At 51.7% G+C, this 19,353-nt stretch overlaps 2 protein-coding genes across 4 annotated transcripts; one reads left to right on the top strand and one right to left on the bottom strand.

Moving 5' to 3' along the window:
* Nucleotides 1-231: 231 nt before the first annotated feature.
* On the bottom strand, nucleotides 232-18,119 carry fancd2 (FA complementation group D2). Of its 3 annotated transcripts, none has more exons than XM_056605196.1 (44): nucleotides 17,303-18,119; nucleotides 17,134-17,203; nucleotides 16,884-17,036; nucleotides 16,728-16,795; nucleotides 16,551-16,657; nucleotides 16,399-16,459; nucleotides 16,042-16,094; nucleotides 15,877-15,955; nucleotides 15,334-15,458; nucleotides 15,160-15,247; nucleotides 14,885-14,989; nucleotides 14,666-14,766; nucleotides 14,303-14,387; nucleotides 14,086-14,121; nucleotides 13,784-13,930; nucleotides 13,253-13,387; nucleotides 12,677-12,808; nucleotides 11,031-11,138; nucleotides 10,839-10,948; nucleotides 9,755-9,809; nucleotides 9,292-9,411; nucleotides 8,972-9,045; nucleotides 8,679-8,819; nucleotides 8,443-8,543; nucleotides 8,164-8,279; nucleotides 7,762-7,870; nucleotides 7,460-7,561; nucleotides 7,119-7,204; nucleotides 6,833-7,030; nucleotides 6,193-6,309; nucleotides 5,845-5,973; nucleotides 5,214-5,332; nucleotides 4,920-5,030; nucleotides 4,694-4,824; nucleotides 4,493-4,592; nucleotides 3,837-3,959; nucleotides 3,384-3,477; nucleotides 2,970-3,041; nucleotides 2,728-2,766; nucleotides 2,447-2,521; nucleotides 2,130-2,204; nucleotides 1,893-2,039; nucleotides 1,710-1,808; nucleotides 232-714 (listed from the first exon to the last, which is right to left on the bottom strand). In XM_056605196.1, exons 2-44 carry the CDS (start codon nucleotides 17,201-17,203, stop codon nucleotides 640-642), a joined length of 4,371 nt encoding a protein of 1,456 aa, XP_056461171.1. In that variant the 5' UTR covers nucleotides 17,303-18,119; the 3' UTR covers nucleotides 232-639. The 3 variants fall into 3 exon arrangements, with proteins under 3 accessions (XP_056461171.1, XP_056461172.1, XP_056461174.1); XM_056605197.1 differs by having other exon boundaries at nucleotides 6,193-6,306; XM_056605199.1 differs by having other exon boundaries at nucleotides 248-714; nucleotides 14,303-14,384.
* Nucleotides 17,783-19,024, top strand: LOC130401448 (glutathione peroxidase 1-like). The gene is made up of 2 exons (XM_056605203.1): nucleotides 17,783-18,091; nucleotides 18,423-19,024. The coding sequence occupies exons 1-2, from the start codon at nucleotides 17,876-17,878 to the stop codon at nucleotides 18,771-18,773; spliced, it is 567 nt and encodes a 188-aa protein (XP_056461178.1). The 5' UTR covers nucleotides 17,783-17,875; the 3' UTR covers nucleotides 18,774-19,024.
* Nucleotides 19,025-19,353: the final 329 nt, after the last annotated feature.

Here is a 19,353-nt window from a genome sequence, read left to right as displayed (position 1 = left end):
ACTACTTCATTTAAATTGGATGCTTACAGCCAGTTCATGAATTAAAGATTATATTTTAGGGTTAGGGTCATATTTAATATTATACAGGCCTCTATACAGATAATTCATGAATCAAAGACTATATTTAAGGATCATATTTAATAATATATAGGCCTACTACGAGTTATCAGTCGCAACAGTCCGATGAAGATGGTTCATATCTTAGTTTAAAGAGAAGACCAAACTACAGGTTAACAATTAACTGGCTTTTAATCAAATAAATAACAGTGTAACATGTTATTAACACATTTGGCACCAAATGGAAACATGAAAAACGTATAAATGACCATACAATACATAATGATTTATGATCCCAGTAAAATAAATCTACAATAATTTCAAAGTGTCTCTTGGCTGTTCTTACAACATGATGTCTAACTGGGACATCAACATGTGGTCTAACTGGGACCTTCTTACAACATGTTGTCTAACTGGGACGTCAACATGTTGTCGAACTGTTCTTACAACATGTTGTCTAACCGGGACGTTCTTAAAACATGTTGTTCCACTGGGTTAGGTTTAGTTTAGGGTTGTCCAACATGCTGTCTAACTGGGATGTTATACAACATGTTTTGGGGTTGGGGTTAGGACTCGGACGGTTTAGTCGTCCGAGTCGTCTGTGATGTCGTCCTCCAGGTCTCCGCCCGGCCTCCTCTTGTCCCCAGGGTCAGAGTCCTGGAGCGGGGAGAAGCACTGAGTCTCACATGTAGCTAAGGATTACCCCTTAGTCACACATGACCTGTAGCTAAGGGTTAACCTAACCCTTAGTCACAAATGACCTGTAGTTAAGGGTTAACCTAACCCTTAGTCACAAATGACATGTAGTTAAGGGTTAACCTAACCCTTAGTCACAAATGACCTGTAGTTAAGGGTTAACCTAACCCTTAGTCACACATGACCTGTAGTTAAGGGTTAACCTAACCCTTAGTCACACATGACCTGTAGTTTATGATTAACCTAACCCTTAGTCACACATGACCTGTAGTTTAGGATTAACCTAACCCTTAGTCACACATGACCTGTAGTTTAGGATTAACCTAACCTTTAGTCACACATGACCTGTAGTTAAGGGTTAACCTAATCCGTAGTCATAAATGATCTGTGGTTTAGGATTAACCTAACCCTAACCCTTTGTCACACATTACCTAGAGTTTAAGATTAACCTAACACTAACCTTTAGTCCAACATGACCTCTAGTTAAGGGTTAACCTAACCCTAACCCTAACCCTTGGTCACACATGACCTGTAGTTAAGGATTACCCTAACCCTTAGTCACACATGACCTGTAGTTAACCTAACCCTAACCCTTAGTAGCCACAAAGCTGATAATAACTAAGAGGTGATGAGACCGGCTAAGTTCTTCAACCACTTCAGCAAGTAATGATTAGCTGGACGGCGGCAGAACCCCTTATCTTAGCGGCAGAACCAGTTCTCTTATCAGGTGCATTCCACAGATGCCCTCTACAGTTCCAACCGCCAGCTACTCCAAGCTGTGCTTTGATAAGGGCTAACCTTACTCAAGCTAACTCTCCAATACGGGTTAGGTTAGGTTTAACATTTCGGATACATTTTAGGATTATCTAACCCTAACCGTCACCCTTATCAAGTCACGAGGACATGCCTAACATGTGTTAGGCATGTGAAGACAGCGATTCAAACATTGGAAGCACCTCATCCTCTGCTTGCTCCTCGTCCTGCTCCTCCTGCTGCTCCTCCTCCTCCTGCTCCTCCTCACTGTCCCGGGCCTGCTGGGAGAGGATCTCTTCTCCCTACAGAACACAGGAGTCAACAGACCTTCAGACACGGGGACCTCTCCATCAGCGCGTGGCGGCGATGCTAGCGGAGATGTTCACCTTGAGGTCGCGGTTCTTCAGGTTGCCCGTCCAGAAGGCCTCCTGGCAGTTGTTGAGCGTCAGCATGGCCTTCACACGGTAGATGAACACCTCCAGGCTCTTCTTCAGGGCCGGCACGTGATTGGTCAGGCTCGTGTCTTGACGAATCTGGGCACAACAAACGAAGCCTCTTGTTGTCGCCGCAACTCTGGTATCAGTTAGTTATCAGTCTAGTTACCGGTGGTATAAGTTAGTTACCTTTGAGTGACCACACATGTGGTGAAGCTGCCTGGTGCTGAGCTGAAAGGTCTTCAGTAGACTCTGGACATCCTCCTGACACACACACACACACACACACACACACACACACACACACACACACACACACACACACACACACACACACACACACACACACACACACACACACACACACACACACACACACACACACACTCTCATTTAGTTTGTCCTTTACACTACAGGTTGTAGGTTAAGGTTAGGTTAGGGAAGGCCAGGTTTAGTTAGGGTAGGTTAGAGTAGGGTAGGGTAGGTTAAGGTTAGGTTAGGTTCACCTTGTGCTTCTTGAAGCTGTAATCCAACAGGGGCATCCCCAGCCTGAGGAACGCATCCAGGAAGAGACGGCCGAACTGAAGGAACACATCAGAGGTCAGCGTCTCCTGCGAACCACTGGAACCAGACTAACGGTCTAACTGGAACCATCTAACTGGAACCAGACTAACCATCTAACTGGAACCATCTAACTGGAACCAGACTAACCATCTAACTGGACCATCTAACTGGAAGCATCTAACTGGAACCAGACTAACAATCTCACAGAATCCATCCAGCATACCTTAAGACATGCGTTGACGACTGGCCTGCCGTCAAACACCTGAGGACAGAGATAAGATAAGCTGGTCATCATACAGACGGTTAGGGTTAGCCGATCATAATACAGACTGTCAGGGTTAGGGTTCGCTGGTCATCATACAGACGGTCAGGGTTAGCTGATCACCATACAGACGGTCAGAGTAACATGCTGTTCTCCATGAGAACAGTATGTGGTCTAACAGAGCGGTGAGGGTGAGCTGGTACCTTCACCAGGTTGACCAGGATGTGAAAGTCTCGGACTGCAAGGTTCCAGGTGAGCAGCTTCACACTTTGGCTCTGAGGAAGAGAGCCAGATAAACAATACCATCGTACACTACTACACCGGATACATCTAAACAATAATACATCTAAACACCAATACACCAGATACATCTAAACAATAATACACCAGATGCATCCCAATAAGCAATGTTTCTAAGGAGGATATTAAAACCCCAATGTGTGTAACTACAATGAGCTACAAGGTTTAATGTGTCTAACGCCATGGCTCGTTCCTTATCCTTTTGAAACAGCTCTCTGTAGCTGGTGACTTGCTCAGCAGAATCCTTGAATACCCCTTCATCCAAGGGGGCGGGTCATTGTTCAGACACGCCCCCAGCAGGAGGGCAGCTGCGTTACCTCGAAGCTGTCACTCATCTTTCCCGCCGGGATCCTCTTCACAGCCTTCTCCAGCTCCCACAGCATCCCTTTGTAGAACACCAGGAAGGTCTGCCTGCGCCAGGGAGAGGAGCAAAGAGGAGAGGAGCTGCTTCATGGACCGCTGCTGACGCCTCATTAACCCCCAGCCTCGTCAACCTCCGGCCTCGTTAACCTCCAGCCTCGTTAACCTCCAGCCTCGTTAACCTCCAACCTCCTTAACCATCAGCCTTGTTAACCTCCAACCTTCTGCTCCTCCAGCTCATTAACCCTTCACTGAACCTGCTCTACCTGGTGAGGTCTCTACAGGACAACACCTGGACGTGATGAAGGCTCTACCTGGTGAGGGGGGGGGTGGTCAGGTCTATACCTGGTGAGGGGGAGGGGGGGTGGCCAGGTCTCTACCCGGTGAGGGGGGGGTGGTCAGGTCTCTACCTGGTGAGGGTGGGCCAGGTCTCAGAGCAGGCGTCCTTGGCTGCGTTGACCAGCTCGGCGACGCCCTCCCCAGCGATCTCCTCCACGGCCGTCAGCACGTCGTCCACGTGCTCCAGGTAGATCCTGGACCAACAGTACACGAGACATCAACCCCTCAGTGAAGAGGGCCAGCGTACAGTACAACATGAGACATCAAGCCCTCAGTGAAGAGGGCCAGCATACAGTACAACATGAGACATCAAGCCCTCAGTGAAGAGGGCCAGCGTACAGTACAACATGAGACATCAACCCCTCAGTGAAGAGGGCCAGCATACAGTACAACATGAGGCATCAAGCCCTCAGTGAAGAGGGCCAGCATACAGTACAACATGAGACATCAACCCCTCAGTGAAGAGGGCCAGCATACAGTACAACATGAGACATTAAGCCCTCAGTGAAGAGGGCCAGCGTACAGTAAAACATGAGACATCAAGCCCTCAGTGAAGAGGGCCAGCATACAGTACAACATGAGACATCAAGCCCTCAGTGAAGAGGGCCAGCATACAGTACAACATGAGGCATCAACCCCCTCAGTGAGGTGAACCTACATTCAGTACAACATGAGACATCAACCCCCTCAGTGAGACAGAGACAGATACAAACAGGCACACACGTACCCGAGGACAGTCTGTAGGCCCTCATTGAACTTCTGGCCTCTCTCCCGCTCTCCAGAGGCGTTCACCCACGGCTGGGTCAGGAACCCACGCGCCAGTGAGGCTGGAAGAAACACCAGTCACAACACTGAGCATGTCGGTCTGTCTGTCTGTCTGTGTGTGTCTGCATCCCTGCGTGTCTCTGTGTGTCTGTGGAGCGGTTACCCGTCTGCTCCCTGTAGGCCGCAGCGGGCCCCGCCCTGGAGGTCACGGTGGCTAGCAGCTGGCAGAGCCCCAGCGCAGCCCCCAGCGTGGGCACGGTGCTGCGGAGGTTGAGCAGGTAGTCGAAGCCGTGTCTGACGGGGACAGGAGACACGTTCAGAGTTCAGGCTGCGTTTGACCGGACGCGCACTGAGTGGGTGCTCCTCTGATTGGCTGGCGGATCGCTCACCTGACCAGCTGCTCCAGGGTCAAGTCAGGCGCGCCTTCTTTCAGCCTGCTAGCCAGGAGCGCCAGAGCGCTCTTCAGCAAACTACGGTGGCCCGGCTGGGAGAACCCAGACCTGCCGAAGGCAAACAGAAACACATGGAGGGGACGACAAACCTTTAGAGCTGTAACGCAACGCACACCGCAACGAGGAACCGGCCGCACGACCAGCAGAGCTCAACGTTATGTCATATATACATTAATATCAATCGTAGGTATGATATGCTAATGCCACCCTCCGGGCGGTGTGGGTGCTCACCAGCTGAAGGTGGTGTTGAGGACCTGAAGGAGCAGCTGGTAGGCGGAGGACAGGAGTTGGTGCTCCAGGGGGTCCGTGGCGGGCCCGTCCACCACACCCCCGTTCTCCGACAGCACCGTCTGACCACCAGGGGGAGCAGTGAGACACCGGAGACCCGCGGCCGCGTGCGTTCATGTGTGTGTGCGTTAGGGCTTTGACTTTTGTCCCAAAAATCATATTCGAAGTTTGTTTGTTTATTAATATTAATATTCGAATATATTTGAATATTTATTAATAATATTTTGACAATTAAATGCCTTCAGTAAGACCTGGATTGGGCTTCGCGAGGTTTGTTTACCGGAGTTGCTATAGTTACCGGTCTTGCGTGTTCCAACGGTTTATTAGGTTTCTAATAAATCGCTGTCTAATCAATACTTCATTCAATGCCTCTTCCGTGGTCATTACAATATTATGAATAGACTGCGTCGGGTTCTCCGACGTCTCTCCCTCTTGGCCTGCCCATAACAGGTTAGAATATTAAGGCCTGCCTAATATTCGTTCGAATTTTGATTTATTTTTTGATATTCGAATTATTATCGAATAACGAAGTTCGGAGTCAAAGCCCTACTGCGCGTGCGCGTGTTCCAGGTACCTGGAAGTGGTTGTGGCAGCCCTCGAGGTGGGTGCAGAGGCTGGGCAGCAGCTGGATGCAGTAGGAGGCCACCTCCTTAGAGCTCCTCTGGTGCAGGTGGGAGAAGCCCACACTCTTCTCTGTCCGGCCCTGAAACGCCCACAACACACCTGGTCACACCTGGTCCAATGGACACCTGGTGGAGCTCCACCACACCTGGTCACACGCTACCTGTGACCACGTAGCTACCTTGGAGAAGGGGGCTCTGTGGGTTCCTACCTTGGCGAAGGGGGCTCTCTGGGGTCCTACCTTGGCGAAGGGGACTCTCTGGGTTCCTAGATTGTAAGAGGGGGCTCTCTGGGTTCCTACCTTGGCGAAGGGGACTCTCTTGGCCGGCGCGGCGGTGAGGCTGAACTCCAGCTTGGCCTGCAGGTCCTCCAGCAGGAAGAGCAGCTCCGCCGGCCCCAGCAAGACTTCCTCTCGCTCCTCAACAACAACATGACAGCGGACTCAGCCCTCTGGCAGCACGGACACATTCCAACAAGCGCTCGATCACAGTTACATTACGTTCCATCCCAATGCGATGAGATCGCCTTTCTAACCAGGCGAGTAAGGCTGGAACGTTCGTATCTAGATATACTCAAGTTTGAAAACGGTCGCAGAACCACATATTTCTCTTGTGTACACAGGGCCATAGACTCAGAGATGGAGAGCGGATAGGGTTTATCGATTCAATCGCTGGCATCACTGCTCATCCCGGGTCTGGTGCGCTAGGGTGCGGGTTAGAGTTAGAGTTAGAGTTAGGTGAGGGTAATGGTTAGGGTTATGTGTGGGTTAGGGTTAGGGTATTTGTGAGGGCTAGGGTCAGGGTCAGCTGTGGTACCTTGGTGTGGAGGGTGAGGGTTAGGGTTAGGGTCAGGGTCAGCTGTGGTACCTTGGTGTGGAGGGTGAGGGTTAGGGTTAGACGTAAGGTCAGGGTTAGGGTTAGGGTCAGGGTCAGCGGTGGTACCTTGGTGTGGAGCTCTGTGTCGGGCGCCTTGCGGGGGAGCAGGCCACACTGCAGCACACTGAGCACCTCCATGTCCAGCTCCCTGAAGAAGGGCCGGTACCCCCCCAGACTGACGGACGGACGGCACTCCTTCTCCCCCTTCTTCCCCTTCTCCTCCTTCTCCCCCTTCTTCCCCTTCTCCGCCTTCTCCGCAGGCTCCTGTGTGGAGGACCAGGAGTTAGTTCTCCCTCCTCTGATGAGGAATCCAACCAGGGATCAGGGCTCATGGGGGGGGGGGGGGGCTCACCTGCTGGGGCTCCTCAGACTCCTCCAGGACGTCGCTTTTCTCCGGGGACGTCTTGCTGGAGCCTTTCCTCTTCTTCCCCGCTCCGTCTAGAGGAAGAGGACAAAGGAACCCAAAAGGTAGATCAAACATCCGCCCGTCCTCTGTCTGAGCGCCAGGCGCCACATGGAGGAGGTCACTGTGATCCGTGAGTGGAGGCCGTGAGAACACAGAGCAGGCCGTGATCAAGGAGCTAGTCTCTGCACACGTGCCCCGCGTTTGTCCCCTGTGCGTGTCCTGTGTCCCCTGTGTGTGTCCCCTGTGTGCGCGTGTTCTCCGTGTACCCCGTGTGTCCTTCCCCTCACCTTTCTTCGCCCTGCTCGGCTGAGCCGAGGAGGCGGGGACAGAGGCTGCTTCGGATGCGTCGCCGTCAAAGTTGGCGAGAGGTGGGATGTATCCCGGGGAAACTGAAACGGCACAGAGCAGATCAGAGGGGCTCAGCGCCGTGTGGACCTCATGGTGCTCGGAGGGCCCTGCTCACAGCGCCGTGTGGACCTCATGGTACTCGGAGGGCCCTGCTCACAGCGCCGTGTGGACCTCATGGTACTCGGAGGGCCCTGCTCACAGCGCCGTGTGGATCCCATGGTGATACATGTTGGTGGCCAACCTGCTAGTGTGGTCTCCAGCAGCGTCTGGAGGGCGGTGATGTTCTGGAGGCGGGTCATCACTTTCATCTTCATCTCAGTCTCTTTGAGTCTACAGAAGCCGTTCACAACCTAAAACATACAAACACACAACATAAACACATGTTCACAACCTAAAACACAAACATAAACACGTGTTTACAACCTAAAACACAAACATAAACACGTGTTTACAACCTAAAACACAAACATAAACACATGTTCACAACCTAAAACACACAACATAAACACATGTTCACAACCCAAAACACAAACATAAACACATGTTCGCAACCTACAAACACAACACACAAGCATGTTCACAACCTACAAACACACATGTGCGCTCCAGCACCACATCAACAGACAGACCATCTCTGTCTCACCTCTCTGAACCAGTTGATGGCGGTGAAGAGCAGCGAACACATCAGCTCTCTCTCCGCCTTCGTCAGGGTCTCCAACTTATCCACCACAGCCAGATCAGTCAGGATCAGGGGGCAGCCTGACACACACACACACACACACACACACACACACACACACACACGAGCTGTCAGTACCAGTGCACTACAGCTGACCTAAGGTTAGGCAGTAGAGCTAACCTAGGGTCAGGGCTAACTAACTTAGGGTCAGGGCTAATTGAGCTAGGGTCAGGGCTGACTTACCTAGCAGCGCGTCGATCTCCTCCAGGTCTCCCTGGTGCTGCCGCTCCTCACAAACCCTCAGCAGCCGGAAGAACGGAGACAGACAGACAGCGGACACCTGCCTGCAGCCAGGAGACACAGAGCCTTATAGTAGACCCATGGTACATACTACATATATTTTAAATCACCGCAGAACTTCCCCATTTCCCAGTGAATTCTTCCATTACTGGGTTAAATGCCGACTGGTAATCGCTGACCTCTTGGGGGTCTTGCTGCGCCATGGCTCAGCCCTGTGCTGCACCTCTCTGGCCAGCAGGGGGAGCAGGTTGACCGCGATGCCGCCCTCACTCTCCTCCTCGTCCAGGTTGAACAGCACACATGCTGGGAGGGGAAGGGAGCTACGAGACACCAGCACAGTGAGGAGCTACCAGACACTAGTGCACAAACACTGAGGGAGTTGGTGAGTGGGTGAGTGAGTCATGTGTTTATGGTGCCTGGAGCCACGGCATGGCGCCATGGTAACCCCGCCTGATTAGCAGGTTTCACTGACCCTGTGATCTGTGGGCCGAGGTCGACCACAAAGTCATCCTGGAAGTCCTCCAGCACACTCTTACCGATCCACTCCTGAGGACGCAGCAGGAAGAGGTGGTGTAACACACTACAGCAGGAAGTGGTGTTAGACACTTATATATTTAATTTGAATATTTTAAAGTGAGCGTTTGAGTGAGTGAGTGAGTGAGTGAGTGAGTGAGTGAGTGAGTGAGTGAGTGAGTGAGTGAGTGAGTGAGTGAGTGAGTGAGTGAGTGAGTGAGTGAGTGAGTGAGTGAGTGAGTGAGTGAGTGAGCGAGCGAGCGAGCGAGCACCATTTACCTGCACTGTGGGGTCCAATATGTTGCTCAGCACCAGGTTGGCCAGCTCGTCGTAGCAGAGGGCGGCCGCCTCAGGGCAGCCGACGCTGCAGGCCGTCACCAGCTCCAGCAGGGCCGTCACCTGCAGGGGCAGCAGGGTCAGGGTCAGGGTCAGGGGTGGGGTCAGGGTCAGGGTTAGAGTCAGGGTCAGGGGTGGGGTCAGGGTCAGGGTCAGGGTCAGGGTTAGAGTCAGTGTCAGAGTCAGGGTTAGAGTCAGGGTCAGGGTTAGAGTCAGGGTCAGGGATAGGGTCAGGAATAGAGTCAGGGTCGGAGATAGAGTCAGGGTCAGGGCTAGGGTCAGGGTCAGGGCTATTACTGAAACACTAGAAACCAAAATATGAACCCCCCCAAAGGTAAAGTAAAGACGTTGAACAGTAGTCAAAGTGTTTCATTAACAGGACAACAGCGTTCTGAAGGAGGCTCACCTGTCTGTAGGTCTCCTGGGGAAGGGCTGCACTCTGGGAGCCCTCCGCCTGAGGCCTGGAGGACAGAGAACCAAGAGGACCACTGAGAACCACAGAGAACCACAGGGGACCACTGAGAACCACAGAGGACCACAGGGAACCACAGGGAACCACAGAGAACCAAAGAGAACCAAAGAGAACCACTGAGAACCACAGAGGACCACAGGGAACCACAGAGAACCACAGAGAACCACAGGGAACCACAGAGAACCACAGAGGACCACAGAGGACCACAGAGAACCACAGAGAACCAAAGAGAACCACTGAGAACCACAGAGAACCACTGAGAACCACAGAGAACCACTGAGAACCACAGGGGTGAATACAGTGAAACAGAATGTCCGTTTAGAGACCACAACTAGAGAGGGGACCACAGCTAACTAGAGAGGTGACCACAGCTAACTAGAGGTAACCACAGCTAACTAGAAGGCAAAGACAGCTAACTAGAGAGGTGATCACCGCTAACTAGAAGGCGAAGACAGCTAACTAGAAAGGTGACCACATCTAACTAGAAGAGGTGACCACATCTAACTAGACGGTGACCACATCTAACTAGAAGGTGAACACAGCTAATTAGAGGTGACCACAGATAACTAGATAGATGACCACAGCTAACTTGATAGGTGACCACAGCTAACTAGAGCTGACCACAGCTCACTAGAAGGTGACCACAGCACACTAGAAGGTGACCACAGCTAACTAGAGCTGACCACAGCTCACTAGAGCTGACCACAGCTCACTAGAAGGTGAACACAGCTAATTAGAGGTGACCACAGATAACTAGATAGATGACCACAGCTAACTTGATAGGTGACCACAGCTAACTAGAGCTGACCACAGCTCACTAGAAGGTGACCACAGCTCACTAGAAGGTGACCACAGCTAACTAGAGCTGACCACAGCTCACTAGAAGGTGACCACAGCTCACTAGAAGGTGACCACAGCTCACTAGAAGCTGACCACAGCTCACTAGAAGGTGACCACAGCTCACTAGAGCTGACCACAGCTCACTAGAAGGTGACCACAGGGTTGACGGCGTCCTCACCGGCTGGCCCCCATGCTGCCCACCACCATCACGGCCCCCATGATGCCGATGCGCTTGTACTTGGGCACCGTGCTGGAGAGCTGCTTGCGGATCACGATGTGCATGTCGTCCTGGGGGGGGGAGGGTCAGTGAGGGTTAGCGACACGTCATCCCCCAGAGAGAGAGGGACTGCTGGAGGGGGGGCGGGGTCACCTGGATGCTGCAGCCCAGCGACGGCGCTCCGAAGGCCAGCCGGCTGAGCACCTGGAAGAGCCGGCGGATCTGCCGGGGCGTGAGGTGGTCCATGTAGTCAAGGATCCCCTGCACAGGAGGGTCGGGGGTGGGGGGGGGGGGGTCAGGGGGTTTAAGAGTACGGCTCACCATCAACCAGCAGGAACACTAACCCTAAGGCCTAAAAAATAAAAAAAGTGGTTCCTGTTGGTTGTCAGATGGTGGTCATGGGTAGGTAGGGAATTTATTTTATTTTTTCCAGCGGCAATGAATGATAGGGAGGTTGTTTTCATTTAAAAACGAGAAAATTCGCTCTTCCTTGTACAGAATGAAGAGAGGCTGTACCAAAACGTAATTATAGTTTGCATCAAAAAATAAAAAAAATAATAATAATTTGGGTCGCACATAAATTGACAGGATCGGTCGGAAACCGGAACCTAACAAAAAAATGTTTTAGGCCTAACCTCCAGGAAAGAGGGTGTTTGTGATGTAGTTCATCCGTCTTACCTTATCGTTCATATTCTGGAGTTTAGCAGACACTTTGATACGACTTACAGTGAACTAAGGTGTCATTAAGGAGTCTTAAACGGACCCTAGCCGCGTGGCTAATGCCATCATCGTCACCACCATCACTGAAACATCCATTGCCAGTATAAATTGTCACAATGATTTTGGAATTGGAATAATAGATTAAAAACAAGCAAATAACCACTCATGCTACCTTGTTCTGTACTGGAATGGTGTTGTTGTGTAGTCGTATGGTTTTGTGTACTCGTAGGGTGATGTTGTGTAGTCGTATGGTGATGTTGTGTAGTCGTATGGTGTTGTGTAGTTGTATGGTGAAGTTGTGTAGTCGTATGGTTTTGTTGTGTAGTTGTATGGTGATGTTGTGTAGTCGTATGGTGATGTTGTGTAGTCGTATGGTGATGTTGTGTAGTCGTATGGTGATGTTGTGTAGTCATATGGTGATGTTGTGTAGTCGTATGATGTTGTTGTGTAGTCGTATGATGTTGTTGTGTAGTCGTATGGTGTTGTTGTGTAGTCGTATGGTGTTGTTGTGTAGTTGTATGGTGTTGTTGTGTAGTCGTATGATGTTGTGTAGTCGTATGGTGTTGTGTAGTCGTATGGTGATGTTGTGTAGTCGTATGGTGTTGTGTAGTTGTATGGTGATGTTGTGTAGTCGTATGGTGATGTTGTGTAGTCGTATGGTGATGTTGTGTAGTCGTATGATGTTGTTGTGTAGTTGTATGGTGTTGTTGTGTAGTCGTATGATGTTGTTGTGTAGTTGTATGGTGTTGTTGGGTAGTCGTATGGTGATGTTGTGTAGTCGTATGGTGTTGTGTAGTTGTATGGTGATGTTGTGTAGTCGTATGGTGATGTTGTGTAGTCGTATGGTGATGTTGTGTAGTCGTATGGTGTGGCGTACTCGTAGGCTGATGTCGCGTAGTCGTATGGTGTTGTTGTGTAGTTGTATGGTGTTGTTGTGTAGTCGTACGGTGAGGTTGTGTAGTCGTATGGTGTTATTGTTGTGTACTCTTGTTCTTGTTGGGGTCTTGTTCTAGGAGGCCGAGAGGTCGGCTACGTTGGGGATTTGACCCCCAGCGCCCGGGTGTGTGGCCCCTCCTCACCTTGACGAAGACGGCGTAGAGGACCATCTCCGAGGGGTGTTCGGCCCCCAGGCCACAGAGCAGCTCCAGGGCCACGTCCACCTCCCCCCCCACACCGCTGCACACGTGGGCCACCAGGGAGCCCACCACCTCCTGTCAACAGAGAACCAAAGCATCAGGACGGACCCCCAGACCCCTAGGCTGACCGTAGCCAAACCAGGGGGACCCCCAGACACACACTCTGGACCGGGTGCCGGGAGACCCAAAGACCGTCGTCACACCTCAACCACTAACGCCCAAACATCTTCAGTCCAATACTCAAATGATTTATAAAGTTACAGCTGAGCTTATACCAACACACTCTTCATTGACCCTTACTGAACCTTCTCACTCAGTCAGGTGACTCCACATGACTCCGCCCACCCGTCAGTTGGAGTCACGCGACTCCACATGACTCCGCCTACCCGTCAGTTGGAGTCACGCGACTCCACATGACTCCGCCTACCCGTCAGTTGGAGTCACGTCACTCCACATGACTCCTCCCACCCCTCATGTGACTCCAGATGACTCCTCCCCCTCAGTAGGCCGCTCACCCACCTGCTGGCAGTAGGAGTCGAAGGTGATGAAGGAGAGGCGGTACATGTGTCCTCCGAAGGGAACCACGGCGGTGTCTGGGGAGCGCAGCAGGCTCTGGGCCAGGGCCCGGATGGAGGGGAAGAACCCCCGCATGACCTGCAACCAGCATCGATCAATATCCAGCACCCAGCACCAACAACCAGCGTCAACCCCCAGCATCAACAACCAGAACCCCACAACCTGCATCAATCCCCAGCATTAACACCCATAGAGGGGTACATAACAGTAGGCCTCATAAAGGGGTACCCCAGCGTAGGCCTCATAGAGGGGGACCTGACGGTAGGCCTCATAGAGGGGTACCCTAACGTAGCCCTCAGAGCGGGACCTGACGGTAGGCCTCCTAGAGGGGTACCTGACGGTAGGCCTCATAGAGGGGTACCCTAGCGTAGCCCTCATAGAGGGGTACCTGACGGTAGGCCTCCTAGAGGGGGACCTGACGGTAAGGCCTCATAGAGGGGTACCTGGCGGTAGGCCTCATAGAGGGGTACCTACCTGAGCGTAGCCCTTGAAGGTCCTCTGCAGGAGCTCCTCTGTGATGAGGCCCGCCCTCGCTTTGAGCCTCAGCAGCCTCTCTGCGCCGCGGCGGCTGTGGTTGGCGTTGGTGGCGTGCAGGATGAGCAGCAGCAGCACGTCGATGACCTGCAGCACCGAGGGAAGCGTCAGGAGGAACTGGGTTAAATACACCTCTGCTGGCCGCTTCAAGGAGGACACACCGCCGTTTCACCGTGCTTCATTCGGATAAAGGATGGGTTTGTAAGATATTTAATTATCAGAGAATAATAAATAAAGTCTACCTTGTGATCCTTGGCCTCGGTGACGTTCTCTATTGCCTGTTGGAAAACACCGCATCAGAGTAAAGGAGGTTGTTCTTCCTAAAGCGTTACCGATGTGTGCTGATAAGCGTCGTCAGAGAGAACCTCTGGCAGCCGTGTCTCAGATCATGACCCATATCAGATGGATTAAGTCTTGAGACTTAATCCATCAGACTAATGTCCTGAAACTGAAGATCACCTTCAGCCAGGCCTCAGAGAGGGTCTTTTGGAACCGCATGGTCGACTTGATGCCGTCCAGGACCAGCGCCACACTGTCCTGGCTGCTGCAATACAACGTTACACAATGTAACACAATGTTACAAAGCAACACCACACTGCCCTGGCTGCTGCAACACAACATAACACAATGTTACAACACCAACTCCACGCTGTCCTGGCTATTGCAACACAACGCTACACAACGTTACACAATGTTACAAAACCACACCAACGCCACAGTGTCCTGGCTGCTGCAACACAACGCAACCCAACCCACTAACTGACAACACAATGTAACACAAGGCATGGAGGGAGAGAGAGCACCCAGGGGTGCTGGCCTTACGGTGCGGGGGCCCTTCCCTTCAGCCGCTTCTGGGAGGCTTTCAGCACCGGGGAGACGGCCCACTGGTCCAGCTCCAGCTTCAGACGCAGGTCCTGCACCACCTGCCGGCAGAGGACACACAGCCACGGTGTTACCACGGCAACCCATCCATCACCGGACACAGACACACGCACACACAAAGCTGCCCTCGGGGCCTCCCGCTGGGCTCCGCACGCTGACCTCGTACGCGTCGGAGGCCGAGACGGAGTGCAGGATGAACTTGACCACCACGGGCAGGTCATCCAGTTGGACAGCCGTCAGTGTAGCCGTGACAACGCCTCGGACCTGAGCCCCGAGGGAAGAAGGAAAGGAATGCGACATTGTCAAGGAAGTAGGAAGTAGGTGATGGGTGTGTGTGTGTGTGTGTGTGTGTGTGTGCGTGCGTGTGTGTGTGTGTCTGTGTGTCTGTGTGACTGTGTGTGTGTGTGTGTGTGTGTGTGTGCGTGCATGCCTACCTCAGCGAGCAGAGCTGAACTGAGGTTCAGACTGGAGAGCGTGTCGAGGATGGCCACGGTCAGCTGAGTCTTCTCCAGCAGCAGAGCCCTGGAGGACAGAGAGCACCTCGTGTTACGGTCAGCCCGTCAGTGAAAAAGGCCCTCGCCGACCCGCCGGGCCCCTGGGAACCTCACTTGAGCTCCCGGGCGACGTCGTTGTGCTGCGAGTCGTCCAGGATCTCGGGCAGACTGGTGATGACGTCACGCTGGACCTCAACGGGCGCCACTGACACCAGCTCCATCAGCTTGGCGGCCAACTCCTTCACAGAGGACAACAGCGTTAACAAGACCACCGATACACACTTAATACCTTCAAGGGAGGGCTCTTACTAAAAGTCAGATTCGGATACATCCGGACATATTTCGGAGAGATGTTCCCTCAAATACCTCAAAACAGTAATTTGGTGTTGAAATATGAAATAGGATTATTCAGCTACACTACGGAAACACTCTCAGCTTTGCTGATACTGTTGTTAGCACGCAAAGAGATCTTAATGTCAAGGCCTGCGAAATGTCCCCGGGAATGTCTCCGAAATATGTCCGGATGTATCAGAATGTATCCAACTTTTAGTAATACCCATAAGAGACAGGAGGGCAACCTGTCTGGTGAGGAGCTGTACATGCAATACATTAAAGAACCATGTGGAGCACGTTCTTCAGTGTGCTCTACAGACTGACCTTACTGTCCAGCACGCGGTCCAGCCACTTCAGCTGGTTGATGATGACCCGAGGAACGTTCAGCCCCCCGTCATCCCCGCTAGGGGGCACAGTGCTACGTCAGTACGGACCACCTCTCCATGATCACCTTCAGAAGGGCTCAGCTAAACAAGCTCCAAGCCTTACCTGCTCAACATGAACTCTGGGACCTTCTCCACCAGCATGTTGATCACCGAGTTCTGCAACGTAAAGAGAATGTATGATATTAAACCTCAGTTTAAAATCACTCTAGATACGCACTGGACAGCCAGACACAATTGGAGGTCAAGACTCAAGGAGAGGAGACTCTCAGAAGACACATGGAGAGGTCAAGACTCAAGGAGAGGTGACTCTCAGAAGACACATGGGGATATGTCTCTAAGAAGACACATGGAGAGCTGTCTCTCAGAAGACCCATGGTGAGGGTGTCTTAGAAGATCCATGGTGAGGGTGTATCAGAAGACACATGGAGAGCCATCTCTCAGAACGGGCCTGATCTTATACCTGGAGCAGATCCATTCCCAGCAGCATGCGCAGCAGGCTCTCTTGGAAGGAGCTGGCAGCACTTAAAACCAAACACAATCACCAGTGAGTCATCAGTTCTGACCCTCCAGCATCCTACAGCGTTTCAGTATCGTGTCAGGGAAGCCCCTTACCTGGACCCTCCATCAGTCAGCCTCGGGACACACGGGAGGAGGCAGGACCTGAAGCGTTCTGGGTCCTCCATGTGCCCCTCCATCCCAGCGTTGAAATCCTGAAGGATCTGTGAAGGAACGAGGGTTAGCTGCAGGTCTGAGGAGGACGTGAGAGTAGCTTTCAGACCCTCCACTCACCCCTGGGTACCGTGGGCTTCTAAGCAGCTTCTGCTGGAGTCTCTTCTGAAAGACGACCTGGTCGACAGCTGGAGAACAAGGACAGAACAGCATATACATGATTCCTCACTTTAAGCTTGACGATTTGAACGCCTTCTGAAGGAGCTCCGTGTTTACCGATCTGGTTGGCGGTCCCGGCCTGACCCAGAGTGACACCCGCGGCCCGCAGCATCACGACAAACGGGCCGCCGCTCTCCTCCTGGACCTGCTCATCGTCCTCCTGGACTTCCCCCCTAGACCTGCTCCCGGTCGGACGGGACTTCTTCGTTTCTGGAAGAGAGGTAGTGAATGCATCAAAACCTGCTAACTTGAAGAAACCCGTAACGGTGTTATCTGTAGGGCAACACGCAGCGTTACACAACCGTACTGTTTGAACCGGCTTCCACGGACGCAGAACCTTCTGTTTTCCCCCCCGAGGGTCGCTTCCTGCGCATCATCTGAGGAGATGAAGACAGCATGACGCTACATTCAAATCGTCACCTGGTGACAACTATCACATCCAAAGGTACTCTGTCTAAACTACTAAGACGACAAACCTTGCGTTTGAAGAAGCAGACCAGGACCAGAACAGAACTCGGACTAGACCAGAACCAGCGAGCAGAAACTCGAACAGATTCCCGCGCCCGGAGGTCCCGCCCACCTGGACGGTTGAGTTAGGGATCGTAAGAAATAGTCGAGCTGAGAATAAACACGACCAGCCAAAAATAATACTACGACTACATAACGTCCTATTTCTATCGTTAATAATCATCTACCACTATATTAAATTTGTCTGAAAACTTTGTCTAGAAATTTAAAATGTGATTATATTTGCTGAACCCTGGATAAGCAGCCGTATCTTTGAAGACTGTGCCTAAACTAGAACTGCCCTGGGTTGGTTCGTTTGCTTCACATGGTCCTCTGTACGCTGGCGGAGTTATAATTCCGTTTACCAGTAAGAGAACAGACCTTAACGCCGGGCGGCGCAGTGAAGTTAAACGAGCCCCTGCTGTGGGAGGGAAGGTGAGCCTGCCCCTCCTTCTAACTTCAACTAAAACCTCAACTCCTCCTGACTTAAGGAGCAGAAGGAGGAAGGAGTTTGTCTCGTTGTCACACCGTCAACCTTTACTATGGCGTCCAAGTTCTTTGAGATAACCGCTAAACGGCTAACCGGAGAAGTTCTAAACTTCTCCTCCCTTAAGGGCAAAGTGGTCCTGATCCAGAACGTCGCGTCGCTCTGAGGGACCACCTCCAGGGACTACCTCCAGATGAACGAGCTCCACGCCCGCTACAGCGGCCAGGGGCTAGTTATCCTGGCGGTGCCCTGCAACCAGTTCGGACATCAGGTGAGACCTCCTTGGACTTCGGAACTCTGACCCCCTGGTACCTCTGGCCTCCTGGGACCTCTGGTCACTGGTATCTCTGACCATGGTGCCCAGACACGGGTCACGTCACAGGGTTCATAGTTAATGTAACAGACTACCAAGTGATTAACGTTAAGTACAGTATTCCTCACGCTGTAAACAGTTTTTAATGTTACCTGTCATCAAGACTTAACGTGTTAGACTAGTTTATGATCCGGGCGGTGGGTCCACTACAGGAGGGCAACACCTGTAGCGAGAAGCTCTTAATTGTGCACATGGAGACTCAAAACTTTAATACGATGTTCATCTGCAGGAGAACCTCAAGAACGAGGAGATCCTGGCCTCCTTGAAGCACGTCCGCCCGGGGAACGGCTTTGAACCCAAGTTCGAGCTGCTTCAGAAGTCGGATGTGAACGGGAAAGATGCCCATTCGCTGTTCGTCCTTCTGAAAGAGAAGCTTCCGTTCCCGTCCGATGACCCCAATTCCCTCATGACCGACCCGAAGTGCATCATCTGGAGCCCAGTCTGCCGGAACGACATCTCGTGGAACTTCGAGAAGTTCTTGGTGGGGCCGGACGGGGTTCCGTTCAAACGCTACAGCCGGAACTTCCTCACCAGCGAAATCGAAGCTGACATTAAGAAGCTTCTTAGTTTGAAAAAATAAGCTCTCCTATGCCGTCCATATTTGGCTTTATTTCAAATGAGTATTTCGTAACTACCTGTGCTCTGTTGTACACAATGTGCCGTCATGAACCTTTATTTAATGAAGGTCTCCCCTGAAACCAAAGCCTTGTGAGGGGGGGACCGGATGTCTTCTAAAGACACGACTCCACTGTTCACCTGAAGTACAGCTCTAGTTTCACTCGCAAATAAACATTTTACAAGATACATTGGGATTGTATTTCTTTTTATATCAATCAGGATCAACTGAAAACTACTTAAGACTAAGCAAGACAACTAATCTCTGCAGTGATAGTATAAAGGTGACATTATACCACCATGTGTGTGATTTGCCGATACATGAAAGTCTGCCTCCTTCCTCTATCAGAAATGGGCTCGTCAACCTAGATTTGGATAGGTCAGTCTACCAACCTACCCACCGGATTAGCAAACGTTTATCATCTAGGTGGAAACGCCCACTTGTAATGTCAGGCAGATTCTCACAGCTTGTAACGGCTAATCACGCTCACAGCTGGTGGTAGCAGGTCACCCTAAATACAACCACTCTTTAAATCCACTCCAAG

The sequence above is a fragment of the Gadus chalcogrammus genome, chromosome 13 (genome assembly GCF_026213295.1).
Source record: "Gadus chalcogrammus isolate NIFS_2021 chromosome 13, NIFS_Gcha_1.0, whole genome shotgun sequence".
Lineage (NCBI taxonomy): Eukaryota > Metazoa > Chordata > Actinopteri > Gadiformes > Gadidae > Gadus > Gadus chalcogrammus.
This window is presented reverse-complemented; position numbering and strand designations above follow the sequence as displayed.